At 37.4% G+C, this 15,730-nt stretch overlaps 1 protein-coding gene and 1 long non-coding RNA gene across 2 annotated transcripts in view; one reads left to right on the forward strand and one right to left on the reverse strand.

Moving 5' to 3' along the window:
* LOC110834598 (uncharacterized) overlaps positions 1–15,730 on the reverse strand; it is an 82,339-nt gene that overhangs the window by 21,342 nt on the left and 45,267 nt on the right. The window contains exon 2 of the long non-coding RNA XR_002544648.2: positions 11,329–11,406. This is a non-coding gene — a long non-coding RNA (uncharacterized LOC110834598). The remainder of the gene's footprint in view (positions 1–11,328; positions 11,407–15,730) is intronic.
* Eaat1 (Excitatory amino acid transporter 1) overlaps positions 978–15,730 on the forward strand; it is a 77,151-nt gene continuing 62,398 nt past the window's right edge. Inside the window, exon 1 of the mRNA XM_022073933.2 lies at positions 978–1,211. Within this exon, the coding sequence (XP_021929625.1) occupies positions 1,192–1,211 (20 nt within the window). The 5' untranslated portion in view covers positions 978–1,191. The remainder of the gene's footprint in view (positions 1,212–15,730) is intronic.

Here is a 15,730-nt window from a genome sequence, read left to right on the forward strand (position 1 = left end):
TATTTTGTCTTCCCGTCTGATTTCTAAGAACCTGAAAATTAAAATATACAAAACAATAATCTTGCCTGTTGTTTTGTATGGGTGCGAAACATGGTCTCTCACTCAGAGGAAGGAACACAGATTGCAGGTGTTTGAGAATCGGGTGTTGAGGAGGATATTTGGGCCTAAGAGGGAAGACGATGGGGAGTGGAGAAAACTGCATAATGACGAGCTTAAAAATCTGTACTGCTCCCCCAATATTGTCAGGGTGATTAAGTCGAGAAGAATGAGGTGGGCGGGACATGTGGCACGCATGGATGGGGCAAGAGGTGTGCACCGGGTATTGGTTGGGAAGCCTGAGGGGAAGAGACCTCTGGCGAGACCTAGACGTAGATGGGAGGATAATATCAGGCGGGATCTATGGGAGATAGGAGTTGAAGGAGACTGGATTTTGTTGGTCCAGTATAGGGTCCGGTGGAGGGCTTTGGTTAGTTCGGTGATGAACCTCCGGGTTCGGTAAGCCATCCAGTTAGTTAGTTATTATAATACTAAGCAAATGGAAATGCCGTATTACGTCTGTCAGCCGTGTTACCAGTAAAACAAGAAAACATTCTCCTAAAGAATTCACTGTTGTTCACTTGGGACTTCATCATGTCTGGTACTTAATATTTATTCATGTACACTGAATTTTCTTTGGGAACTATGAATCTGTAATTTCCACACCAATATCAAGAACGCCAGGATCATAAATTCCAATGAATTTACATACTTTTTCATTCCAAGCTTTAATATCAACCGTCAATTCTCAACCCACACATTTCAGACACGACATTTCCAAAGTCATAAGCGGTTATTTAGAAACCTACTGGCAAGCTTTCTGGCCCACTTAGATGCCTGGTGTGTGGCAAGTAACGATATTAACTTTGAAACTTTGCTAGCGGGCTTTTCCTTTGACGGTGAAGTTGGCACAAGCGACAACTGTGTGTGAGCGAGCGAGTTAGTGAGTGAGAGGTCCAGTGAACATTCTGTACTCCGAGCTCGAATACGCGTTTGCAAAATCTCCGCATTTCCTCTTCTTTTACTGTACTTCAGTATCCGTTTGACGCAACTGAACGCAGTGATTTAACAGATTTGTGTGTTGTGTATGAATTAATATCAGCAGGAGAGTTTATTTATCCATCTACGACCCGATAAATTTGGCTACTCGTAGACATGCCACAAACAACAGAGACGTAAGTTGACGTAACCTATAACATTATATTATGCTTTTTTATTTTGGGACTTTCACTTTTTAATTTGTCCGGAGATAGGGATTAGCTCTATCTAGTGGGCCCAACTGAGTAGGAACCTGAAGACGGAGATAGAGCCCCATCTCCGAAACGTCGTTTTACGTTTTTTACGTTTTATTACTAGACGATGGATAATATCCAAGTAAATTTTTATTCATATAACATTTACATTTTAAAAACTAGGGTATTCATTATTTATATGTAGAAACTTGAGTTTTATACATGTATATCATTAACACGTGCTTGTATTATGTTCTATAACTCAGAAATCTGTCCGCATGGTGTTGAAATATTTTTCGCAAAAAATATTCAATTAGGGCAGTCTTATTTTAAAACTTAAGTAATTCAAGTACAGAAAATTCTTACCGTTCATTGTTCAGAATTAATTTTATGATAGGACAGCAAAATGTTAGTGTGCAGTCCTTAATTTGACAAGGTCGATTCAGTGTTTAAGGTAAGTACTTTTGCATTTCACATTACTCCACACCAAAACTACATTTCTCATGAAGATGGCTGTATTCTGGCCCTGATGATAGAGGCGGCAAGGATTTCTGAAACGTGGGTATATTTCCACCAGACTCAACGCCGTGAAAACCTCAAATTCTACATAAATTTCTCATATAATTGCTTATCTGATAACAACTTTCTTTTAACATGTCAGGTCCTTGTATACGTTATCAGGAAATTAAACTTACAAAGGCCTATATAAAATTTGGGTTTGCTTTGGTACTAAAATGCATACGTACGTATTTTATATGAAGCAAAATCTGTAAAAAAAATTACCGCATCGATATATCAGCTGCGTAACCAACATGTGTGACTTCAGTTTTAATTTAATTCTTTTCCATTTCGATGTTTCATTGCGTGTGAATGACAAATATACAAGTTTCTCTGTTCTAAAGGTACCTCTATCAAGACAAAAATGGCAACTAGAAATTTAACAGGACACATTTTGAATCAATGTCCTATATGAAGGCGAGACAATTCGACAATTTTACCCATAGGAAAAAAAATCCCCAAATACGAACTGAATAGCAGGCCATGTGTGTGTGTGTGTGTGTGTGGTGGCGCTGAGGAAAATCCCTACACCTGCCTAGAATCGAATCCCAGTCTCGGGTGATTTGTTACGTGTACAAATGTGAACGCATGTGTTGTAAACATTAATACTGCTCCAGTTATAACAGCTGTTACATGCAGACTCTGAGGGGAAAAAAGTTCGTGTGTCTTTAAAACATAAAATACAGCTCTGAAACTCAAAGTAGCTGTAGTGTGTTTTATTTATTACGTCAACAGCTCGGTGGCGGAGAATAGTAAGTTTCAAAACGTACTAAACGTACAAGAAGGGTCATCGGAGTACAGAAATCAGGTCTACCAACAAAGAAAGTGACTTCTGTAACACAGAAATCTCATAAATTAATAAGTTAAAATTAACTCTGCTGTCATTTACCTTAAGTTACAAATAAATTAATGTTAAACATAAAATGTCTTATCAATATAAAGTAAAACGTAGTTACGACTAATATAAAATGTCATACGACTGCTGAAGATGAGATGGGTTGTTTTAAATAGTGGGAAGTTTTACGAGCTATTTAAAACCGATGTGACGATGTTAAGATAGAAAATGCGTTCTATAAAGCGAGCAAATGTTACTCAGATCAGGTGCAGATATTATGAGAAATGCCACACGTAACAAACTCAGAAGAAATACAACGTAACTGCATGTGTTTTCAATGCGGTGATCGGGAAAGTGTCTATGATCTACGAGATTTTTGGTAGATTCGCGTATTTTATTTCAGTGGATGGAAAAGTCACCAAAAAATCTATAATTTGTCCTTTTTTCTATGTGTGAATAAGTTAGTCTTTTACCCTAAAGGAAGAGACTGGATTCAGCTGGCTCAGGATATGGACCAGTGGCGGGACCCTGTGAACACGACGATGACCTCACGTAGTTCTTGCACTAATATGATCCGAGACTACGCTCAAATCTGATGATAGAAAAATTGTCACCGATTAAAAATGTGAATACGACGTAAAATACGTGCGTGATTAATTTTAACTTGGGACAAACTTTTCTGTGTGGTAGAAATTGATCGTCTTCATCATGAGGCTGTTGAGTAATGGCGAGGGACGTGTTCGGTGTTATTTGTTTTTCAAAACTCAGCTGAGTCGAGCGTAATGAAAGACGTACGATTCGTATTATACTGAAGTAACTGTAGCCATTGTATTTCGTACTCATTTAATATAACCTCTTGATATATATTGTTACATCTTGTCCGTCTAATCACAATAAATTCTTATTAAATATTAAAATATTACAATAATTAACATTTAAAATATTTAAAATATTAAATGATGTTCTTTATCGAAATATTCGATTTACATTAGACCATCATTGACATGTTTCAGTTCCTAAAAGAACTATCTTCAGGTGTATATAATTATATAAAGATTCAAATCAATAATAACTTAAATGCAATTTCTATATATTATTTTAGCGTACATTTTTTTATCAGATGTTTATCAGATATCAAACGATGTTTTAAATATTTTAAATGTTAATTATTGTAATATTTTAATATTTAATAAGAATTTATTGTGATTAGACGGACAAGATTTAACAATATATATTTATTATATCACAATATGACGCAACTTTACTATCTTATAACCTCTCGAGTAAAGCGATGTTCAAAATTAACTAATTTTGAAAAAATTATTCAAAAGAAGTGAACCCCTACATATTTGTCGTATGCGTTTCGGTTTTGAACGGACTTTCATTTTACTTGTGAGGTTTAGGTTTTTACGTCGGTGAGTCTGAAGATTGCTGTCTTCTGGGTTCTTGCGTCTGGTAGTCTGGTAGAAGTTTACCGACGTTTCAGAGGTCCTTGCTTGCTTGCCGCATCCATAATCAAGGTGACGAATACTCATTGCCCGTCTACCAGACTGCACGGCGTAACATCCCAGAAATCATCTTCATATTCGCTTCAGTGAGAACTTGAAATATCAACTTAATTCTTATTCTAGACCCTAGAACAGGGGTGGGGAACCTTTTCATGTTGGAAGGCCGCATCAATTTAGCTGTAATCAAATAAGGCCGCATTCAAGAAACTTCAATTAGGTACACTTAAAAATGTACATTATTTTGTAAAACTCTAACTTCTATGTACTTAATAATTTCAAAAAATGAAAATTATTTGTTAATTTTAAAGTTAACTAATCTTTTAATGACTTTGTTGTGTCTGCTTTTTGTTGGAGAGCATTTGAATGTTTGTTTGCAGCTTGGCGGTCCGCAGTTTCAGTTGATCCTCTAGGTGGGTATCCGTCATTTGTGACCTTAAGGGCGTCTTGAAAAATGTATTAATAAAAATAAAAGGATTTGTTCTCTAAAATTTGGATTCAGTCAAAAGGCCGCACTTAGGGACCTAGAAGGCCACATGTGGCCTTAAGGCCGCAGGTTCCCCACACCTGCCCTAGAGTCTAGGGGAGAAACACAGATTCAGCATATCTGAGCATATAATCTGGAAAAAAGAAGAATATTTGGAGATGGCCGTCTTCTGGGTTGTTGCCTCGTGTAGTCTGGTAGATGTCCACTAACGTTTCAGGGGTTCTTGCTGCCTCCATCATCAGGGCAACAACCCAGAAGATTGCCTCGGCAGTTAAAGTACTTTTTCACTTAAACGTCTAGAAATCCATGCTCATAAACATGGTCATAAGATGCTGAAGTGCGAATGTTTTATTTTTTATTATTTATGGGTTAGAATGGCATTCACGTGTCTTAGAAGGAGGATTTATATTCTTTATCACTGCAAACCGCGTGACGATGTGCAGTAAATAAGAGAATGTAAATTTTAATGCGTATATTTTTGTCATACTTTCAGGTTCTAGTTTGGTGAATTAGTAGTTCAACTACGGCATAAATCATTGTGATATGTTGCAACTAATGAACAAATAAAGTATTAATACGACGTTCTATAATTTACAGAAACACATGGATGGCATTATGTACCTACTAAATATTATCATGGAAAATTATTCTCGACCTGAAGATGGCTGTCTTCTGGGTTGTTGAGCCGTGTAGTCTGGTAGATTTTTACCGACGTTTCAGAGGTCCTTGCTGCCTCCATTATCGCCCTGATGATGGAGACAGCGAGGACCCCTGAAACGTCTACCAGACTACACAGCGTAACAACCCAGAAGACAGAAATCTTCATACTCACCGGTGAAAACCTCAAATCCTATATTATCGACCTTTCTACGGGAAACAGAAGATAAATAATATTGTTTATGTACATTAATATGAACAACGCAATATTCACACGAACACCGGAATTATTATTATATATAATAACAATTTCTGTTTATAAGAATTTATAACTTCATGTATTTTAATTGTTTATTCTAGAATTAGGTCTGATTATTTATTACTTTCATATATACATATGTTGTGTCTATTACATCAAAATAAAGCCTACGATAGTATTCGCGGTTAATTAAGAATTATCATGTAACTCCATGGAACACAGTTCTCAAAAATTCGACGGTCAAAGTATTCCCTGCACTTATAGAGGGCGGGTGTTTCTTCCCGAATTCTCAAGCGCCAACCACCACTCCCAACATGAATCAGATCAGTCTAGTTCGGACTCTCCTACTCTACTTCCTTTGGATCTATTTTAATATTATCATCATATGGAATTAGTTATTCATAGTGTTATCTTGGCTTTAGGATTTCAAACCAAAATTTTATACGGATTTATTATTTCGCCAATGGCTTTTATATTCCGTGATTTGTATATCGCAGTAATATTTGGCGACGAATTCAAATTTTGGAACTTACCATGAAGCCTCATGTATCTTTTTCCCTCGTACGTCCAAATACTGGCTTCATTACCTTGTTCGTCACCATTCTCAATCTGTGTCCTTCCGTCAATGCGAGAGACCAAGTTACACACACCCATACAAAACAATTATACTTTTATTCTTAATTTTTTCGTAAGTGCATCGTTTGTTATTTTAATTTCTCGATAGCAATTTCAACCTTATAAGAATACGCTCAGTTACTAGCATCCACGCTGTATGTGAGTCTGCATAACATTATTAATTCTATGTACACTCTATAATAGTTGACAAAATAAATCACAAGCCTTATCTTTTATGATGTCAGTTCTAGGTTAGCAACAATTCTTAAATTAATTTACGAATTTGCTGTTCAGAAATTGAAGGCAAATTTCGTCGCTTTCGGGAATACACGACAACGTAACAATTAGTTTCAGTGACAAAAGTACCCACAATATTTATATTTATTTACTAGGGGCTCTGCCCCTGCTCGCTTCACTCCGTAACTCGCCGAGGATTTGTTTATTTTACATTAGTGTATTTCAGAATCTTATAGTGGAGTTTGAGTAACCAGGATTAATTTCATTTCTATCTTTCTCGAGTTGTGTTAGCCCACTGTTTGCTCCCACGTCTTCAATTTATCTATATAGTAGTTTTATAACATACCCTTATTCCCCCAATTTAATTTAATTTTAAGTGTTACATATCTGTAATGACTTTTCCGCGGTTTACAAAACTTTTAGGTTAGGTTCTGTCGAACACGTCTGAAGCCACTAGGAGGCACCAGTGACGTACAAAGACTATCGATACTTCACTTCACATATCGAGATCGATACATACACAAACATAAACGTGAAGTTAACGAGTATCGATGTGAAGAGTGCAATGTTTCTCGAATACAAATCGTAATCGGGAATGCTCAAAAACGCTGAAGACGAGTTAAATTTTTTTTATCGCAACCGGAAACAGTGCAGTAACTTCGTAATAAAGGCAATAAGCCCACTAGTTATTACAGAATGACGGCTGAATTATTCACTTTGTCAGCTGCTACAGTGGACACCATGATCATATAATAACCCTGGTGTCACATCATATTCACAGCTATAAAAGCTCTACTTCCGAGAAAGCTGTGTAAGCCAATGAACTTGATAATACATTTTACAGACACTTGCATGTGCCGGGATTGGATTACACTCAAAGTAAAGATAATTTAAGAAAATTATGATAACAGCAAGAATTTCGGTATATTTCTAGAGCTTTATGAAGAATCATTATTAAAATGTAGACTTACTGGGATTACGAACTAGGATTAAAAAACACATCGGAAAACAAGACTCAAATAAAATTATGTACAAAGGGAATAACGAAATTAAAAATAAAATGTGGCACGTTGTGTAGGCTTAACGTAATATAATAATGCTGAATTATTATGAAAAATATGTTTTAATGAGAATAAGATAAATAGGAAATATAACTTTTGCGTAAATTAATTACACTCTGAAGACGTATGTAACCAATCAAACACTACGATGCATAGTTACATTATAAAGCCTCATGCTTTTTCGAAATTGTCTGCTCAAGTTTTGCGTTTGTTGACTAAAAAGCCATTTAGTTCACGTGTTAATTCCTTAAATATACGCCATACTGAAACATGAAGGTGACTGTCTTATGGGATGTTGCGCCGTGTAGTCTGCATCACCACTGTGATGATGGCGGTACCAAGAAGTTGCGAAACGTCAGTAAATTTCTGCAGAATTCAAGGTGCAATAGCCCAGAAGACAGCCACCTTCAAACTCGCATCCGTGAGAACCTGAGATGTCGGCAAAATGAAACATCTTTTTCTGAGAAGTTTCATATAAGCGCAAGACAAATATTTGTCACGAATTTTTTTGAGGACTTTCCAATTTTCAGTTGCCTTCTGTCTCTAAGCATAAAATAACTAGAAAAGCGAACTAATTATTAATAATTTAAAGGAAACAACGAAGTAGATATTTTCACCCACGTGTTTTGTTTCGTCCATCTGTGTCTAAGTTGGTATTATTGTGTGGAAAGTATCGTGATATGACCTACAGTCGTTGATTTCGTATTAAGTTTCAAGAAAGACTGGGTTGTTCTAGACCTTCCAAAATGCTACTCAGGTCAAATTACATTACTGGAACAGCATTTGTTGTATTCTAAATTGCGCAGTAGTCAGTTTAAGCTCACAACACACCCTGGAGACATTCTTTACGTAGGATACTTACATAAGCAAATATCAGACGACTCCACTAAAAGAATTAATTATTCAACTTCAATTGAAAGTACACAAGCCTTCAAATCAAAAACCCTCATTTCAATTAACCTTGAAACAGAAGTTACATCAACATCCAACAATTTCTACATCTTATATTAACATCATTTTTACTATAACGAGGCATAAGTCATGCACACCTTCGTGAATAACCAGTCAACGGTTACGTCACTCGATAGTGAACACCTGCACTCTAGCTTCAACAGCCTAACAATGCTACCAACCTTGTCTCTAGCGCAGTTACTACACATCTCACATTCAGAAAACATTCATGACGAAATGGCCTAAACATCACTTTGCAGTTCTTTAACTCCAGGCTAAGAACAGGCCAACCAAAAGCCCACGCTCGTGGGATAATTATTATCTCAATTTGTCATAACCCCAACACAACTAATAGCCATTATACCAGTCAACATGTCTACAATCACAACTGTCCCACAAGGGCTCACGTATTCCCCATTATATAGGTGTCAACAACCTCTGGACATCACACCAAATATTTACATAAGCCAGGCCCTTACATCACATTTAAATTCTTATATACATCATTAAACAATGTAACACTACTGTATGTACACAACCCCCAAAGAGAACAAATAAGGATTAAAAAAATCTTGTCAGGAATTTTAACAAAACCATGTGTGATTAAATTTAAACCTTGCATAACAAACGTTCTTCCACCGACTACACTTGGCAAATGTACACACACTAACGAAACGGAATTTCTGCTCGAAGCCTCCAATAAAAGAAAGCGCTACTAGCGACACCTACAAACGACGAGGAGAATTACGCAGAAAAAAAACACACGACAACACACAATGCGGACACAGTGGTCGGACCTGCGATTTAGGGTAATATCCTATTGAACTCTTTTGAGTTCTGTGATTTACCGACGCGGATTAGCTGAAGAGGTCTCTGTAAGCACAGCATTATTCACTCCACGTTACTATAGAGACAAAGGCATATATATATACACACACAAGAACGCACGGACACAAAATAGGAACATGAGACGTTTTGAAAGGTTACTTTTCCTGTAGAATTAGGTTTAAAAAATTTAAACTATGTACCACAGTGAGAGTTTTAAAAACTTCCCGATAACATAATTATTATGACGTAACCGATAGCCATGTTGCTTCAGGGGCGTTATGTTTTACTACGAACCACGGAAACAACTCCCATGAATGAGATAAGTTCGATAATTTCCTAAATAATTGCCGAAGAAAGAATATATATCACCCCAGGCTAAAGAAAATCTTTAAACTGAGCGGTGTAAAGGAATTTACGAACATATTTTATTGTTCAAGATACAGAACAAGATGCTAGAGATTTAATCACATAAAATCCTCCGTACAGCGTGTGCACACACCCCACCCATCTGCGGTATCAGATGGACAGACACTCGATATTGTTGCAGTGTTGTGGATCGGACCATGAAAATAAATGATTCGTGTGACGCCGTGTGTATCACAGGTCAGTTAGGAAACCAATGGCAACAGATGTTTTTATTGTGGAGGACGTACAAGAACTCCGAGAAACCTGTCAGGACAGCCAGTCTCAAGGGCGACATTAACATTCGGAACCTCCTGAAGACGAAACAGAATTCGTAATCATGAATTACGTCGTTTTGTATTAGAACAAGACTGAGTTGTCTACTAGCAGTAGTTGCTGTGAAACACCTGACAGTCATGGACACACTAAAGAGTGAAAAAAAAAAAAACATAAAAGTTGTAATCCAGTGAACGGCACAGTATCTGATAACGTTCTGAAGGTAATTGCTAGAAACTGCGCTCAGCCCTTTTCGACTCAAAACTATATTTAAGGACAATCACATGATTGATACACTTAATCAGTTGCTCTGTTAGTGAATCACCTGCAGACACTACGGCTGGACATTCTGTTGATACCCTGTCTTATCCAAGGAAATTCCTGACGTAAACAAAAACCTTCCGCCCGCCCTCCACACGATTGGAGGGAGACTAGCGGAATGCGCCAACCCGGTGCGCATTCACAAGAAATAGTGCCATTATTTAATAATCACTTTTCTGTCGTATATTGGCCAGGGAATAAAACAGACCACTGAATTATGTCTGTTATATCTTTTATGAATTTATTAATACCACCCATAAATGAATTTAAGCATCCTGTGAAGAAAAAAAAACACGTTATAATTTGACGAAGATGCTACGCAGTGTTGCAGAAACTTAAGTACAACTTGTGATCATTAGCGTGTACAGCGTTATCTACGAATCACGTGGCATAGCCAGACGCGAATTCTCCACCCATCTGTTAACACCAGGATTGTACTCCAATGAGGCGGTATAACTGATTGCACGAATTTCTGCACGCTTCGAAGTTTGGACACCAAATGAAGAGCTGGCAAACGGAGCTATATTCTTACGCCAAAGCTGGGGCTTCTTACGCGATAATTAAATCGTGATACTGATACAATATCCTAATGCCTGATTTATTCCATGCTAATTATTTCCTAATAAAACTCGAAAACGAACTGCGTCATATACGGGCTGGAGTCGTGAAAGATGGTGGACGAACCGAGAAAAATAACAAAACGTTCTATCAGGGTATCCAGGCAAGAATTCATCACTTCATCACACCTATTATTAATGATCACTGAACACCTTCTTCAAAGTCATTGAATAGGCACCACACATTATCCAATACGTAATGCTCTATAAACTAAGTATTTAGTAGTTTGACGTTAAATAACAGTATAGTATACCAATAAACAGCCCAAAATATGAATAACGACAGATTAATAAAACTCCTGACGGAAAAATATGTAAATCTCCACAAAATGAAACTTGTCAAGCCCAAACTAAGGATAAGATTATCACTTGAAAAATATTTCGTAGTTTCGAATGGCTATCATCATATAAAATACGACGTCTTACATAAAATAAGTTACTTTGATCTCACCTCAGAAGTTCGCAGGGCTCCATGTCGATATTCTTGATGGCGGCGAATAAATGTGGTTCTGATGGATTACGTGCGGACCTAAAAACAAGATTTTGTAAATACAATAAATTTAATGGAGCCATAAAAGAGACATTTCAGAAATAAAATATAGACACTTTACTGAGATTACATTTGAATATAAATCAACACTAAAATTTGGCTGTGAAAATTATCTTAAGAGACGATTAGAAGCTCCCCATATGAGATTTCTCGGGCCCTTAATAGCAGTTACCCGAAGGGACAGATTATCAAATAAGGAAACAATAAACCGATTAAATGCCAAAAATATTGTAAATGACACATAAAATTATCAATTAAACTGGAAGTAACACGTTGATAGAATGGGAGAAAAAGGGCTCCCTACTTACATATAAATCAATAGGAAGGAAGAAAGGATATAGGAAGACCAAGAAATCGATGGAATGACCAGTTTTAATATTATGAGCAAGGAATGGGTTCATCTCCTTTGGCATGATTTTCATTCGAAGTTTCATAAACATAGATCATTTGGTTACGAAGCCAGTCTTATGTTAATTTTACATTTATTTATAATTTACTCAAAGACTCCTTCAGTAGTTCAACTCTCGTGCCGTTTGAGAGGATAATAGTGAATAATGAACTGGAAAGGATGTGGAAGGAAGCGGTCGTAGCCTCATTTGTCTGGAGGCACTGTGGGAAACTACGATAAACATAAATCAGGATAACCGGTCTCCGAAACGAGGTCTGAACCCGGGACTTCCCGAATACGAAACAGGAGAACTAACGACTCTATTGCGACGTTCGGAATCTTATAGCGAGGAGCTAAAGGGGAATTTGTCAGGATGTTGCTGAAGTTGTCTTCACATGTCGTCTGCCGTCAGAGCTGGTGGTGGTTCTGTTTGCTTTGCAATATGAAATAAACTGACAGTAGCTTCGTTCGTAATTAGTTAACGAGGTCAATTTCCATGTTAACATCATGGCACAATCGAATGCAGGAGGAGACAGCTTCAAGGCCATTGTAAGAGATGTAACCTTGGTATAATCTCTGTCTCCCTCCCACACAAGTAAAAGTCCCCGTCGGCACGAAGCCTACAGCACACGACAGCTCGCTCATTGGCTATTATCAAAGGTTTTATAGTCATACCTCGTTTTATTGCGCTTCGCAGATATTGCGTTTTTTTTACAACTCGAAAGTTGGTGGCGACCCTGCGTCGAGCAAGTCTATCGGCGCCATTTTTCTGTGTCCCATTTTGGTAATTCTCGCATTGTTTTTTTAGACATAATGCTATTGCACACTTAATATATCACATTATAATACAAAATAACTTTTATATGCACTGGGAAACCAAAAAACTCGTGTGACTCGTTTTATTGCGATGGTCTGGAACCTAACCCGCAATATCTCCGAGGTATGCCTGTATTAACTACGCAGGATGGTCCAAATAAAAATTTCTTAATAGGTTTTGAAGATTTCAAAATATTTGGGAACAACAAAAACAAATGAAAATGATACTCATGAGGAAGTTAGGAGGAGATTAAATTCTGGAAATGCTTGCTACTTCTCAGTTCAAAATATTTTGTCTTCCCATCTGATTTCTAAGAACTTGGAAATTAAAGTATACAAAACAATAATCTTCCCTTTTGTTTTGTATGGGTGCGAAACATGGTCTCTCACTCAGAGGGAGGAACACAGATTGCAGGTGTTTGAGAATCGGGTGTTGAGGAGGATATTTGGGCCTAGGAGAGAAGACGATGGGACCTGGAGAAAACTGCATAATGATGAGCTTAAAAATGTGTACTCCTCCCCCCAGTATTGTCAGGGTGATTAAGTCGAGAAGAATGAGATGGGCGGGGCAATTGGCATTAGGCCAGCAGCCTTAGTCGAGGTTTGAGACTGGCCTAAGTGTGTAAGAATGGACCCTAATCTCATTTCCTCCTTCGTGATGGCCTTTGCAGAACTCAAGAAGACGTAACGAAAATGAAGCAGAAGAGGTGAGAACAGATATGTAAAGTATTTCTTGATGGTGATAAAATGAGGGTTCTTTGAAGCCACCTCAGAAGACAGCAGAAGGCGTAAGATTTTGGCGCAAATGTCCGTACACATATTAATGCGCGTACGTTATCCACCATTTTAATCACGGAAATTCCCTGTGAACTAACTTTCGACATGGATACTCTTTAACCGCAAGTAATCCATTGAAAACGATTATAGATTAGTTGCCAACACGCAAAAGCAACAGACTTTTAACATATTGAAGCACGAAACTCATCCAAATTTAAAAAAAATAGTTCCTCCAACAAATATCAATTCGTTAATGGTGTTTAGAGCGACAAAGTCTTGTCTTAACTTTCCGTCTTAGCAAATTATTTAATTATCTTTAATAAAAACGTATAATACAGTAGTAGAATGTAATTATGATTTGAGGTTTTCACGGTTTTGAGTCTGAAGATGGCTTCTGAGTTGTTGGGCCGTGTTGTCTGGTAGAATTTTACTGACGTTTAAGAGGTCCTTGCTGCCTCTATCATCAGGGCATGAGTCCAAGGACCTCCGAAACGTTGGTAAACTTCACGGTGCAACAACCCAGAAGACAGCCATCTTTATCAGACTGTAAATGGTTCCTGTGAACAAGGTAATGTAACTTCGGGTTCCATAAAATGCGGAATTTCTCCGTTAGCTGAGCGAATGTTAGTTATTTTATAATATCACGGCAAGATAATAATCGGCAACACTGTGTAACTTGCTAGACCACATTCCTTAGCTTTCCACAAGCTCAGCTAGTGTATTCTGGTTCGGATCTGAACAGACAGAGGATCGAATCGTGACTGACGCGCGCGTGGTGTTCCTATAACATCCTGAAGGCCTGTTTCTTCTGGATTATTTTGGAGTCCGGGTATTTTTCAAGCACAGCGGATAAACTGAGGGAAATTACATTGACTGTTCAATTGTTTAACGACACTTTTCAACTGCATGATTAACAAAGCTACGAATGGCGAGTGCCAAGTTATGAACACCAAAGAAGGACGTAACTTCGCTCGTAATTGGGAGATCCAGGTTTCAAGTCCCGGTGAGGAGAGTGGATATAGATTTGTTGTGGTTTTCCTCAGATCCTCCAGGCAAATACCGAGATACTATCTGGCGTTAAGACGTCACGGAGATGCAAGTTTCAAGACCGCGGAATTACTTCACACACCTTCAACGTGTGAGCTTCGCTACGCTGCGAGTTGTGAACTGTCTTCACTGATGATTTTGCTGTATCATTGATGTATGCATTTTGGTGACGGCTACTTTAATCATCAAATAATTCGATTCTTTATTATCTTAGTGACGTGAAGGATACTTAAATCAAGAATAAACCAACAAAGATGAAGAATGTGAACATCACTTCTCTTAAGGTGGTATATCAGAATTTGTTTGTAAATTTTAATGAAAATTACGTAAAAGTCAGTCAGAGTAATCAGAGACCTGAGCTGATACTACACCACGATGTAGGGTAACTCGTCCCTCATGAACATAGTATGATGCATGTTGTTTCTCAGGGAAAATGGGACGCTTATTATTTCTTCTAAACGTGGCGGACGACAATGATTAATTGTTCTTTAATAGAAGATGATTTGTCTTGTAAATTTACACTAGCTCATGCTGTCATTATTTCTGATGACATGTCAAAACATCTTGAGACTTGACGACCTTTGGCTGGAACTCAATATTGTAGAATCGTAAAAGTATTCACTAAACGAAAATGTGACAAGGCATGCATTTTGAGATGGGGGTGTCCTGAATGACGTTTTTCACCATCCTGTTATCTTCTCCAGGAAGTTATTTAAAATAGGCCACGACCGCTTTATTCCACATGCCTGTCTAATCAACTTTTATAAATGAATGTCATTTTCTACGTCACTGTGTGTTGATAATCATTTGAAATTAGTAGTCGTTAAACAAAAGAGAGAAGATATTTCAAAATTGTTTCACTGGCGTTTAAAAGTATGTATGTTTCATCAGTTGAAATTTCGATAATTTCTAAATGCGATATTTTCGTTACTTCTCGGGGCACTGAATAATTTCTTTTCATCTGCTCGTCCAAAACTGGATAAGCCTAATGCCAGACGGTAACAAGTTACGAATCCACACAGTGGAAAAAAAAAAAGTAGAAAGACTTTCATTTATTCACTTTTACTCAGTATCATTAACGGAAATTTTAAGCGTATTACAAATTTTGGCAGGACCAAATCCTTTTAGAGAATACGCAGCTCACAATATATTCTCATCACGAGATCTTTTTGAGACATAGTACATATATTCCAAAGATGATGTGGGCAGGGATTATGTGTTATCAAATACAAATTAAAAAGTTTCACTTTGCAATTACTTTGCCTTCGTACGACA

The sequence above is a fragment of the Zootermopsis nevadensis genome, unplaced genomic scaffold, assembly GCF_977971745.1.
Source record: "Zootermopsis nevadensis isolate Lab colony 2312 unplaced genomic scaffold, Znev_1.0 Znev_ptg000023l, whole genome shotgun sequence".
NCBI classification, from domain to species: Eukaryota; Metazoa; Arthropoda; class Insecta; order Blattodea; family Termopsidae; genus Zootermopsis; species Zootermopsis nevadensis.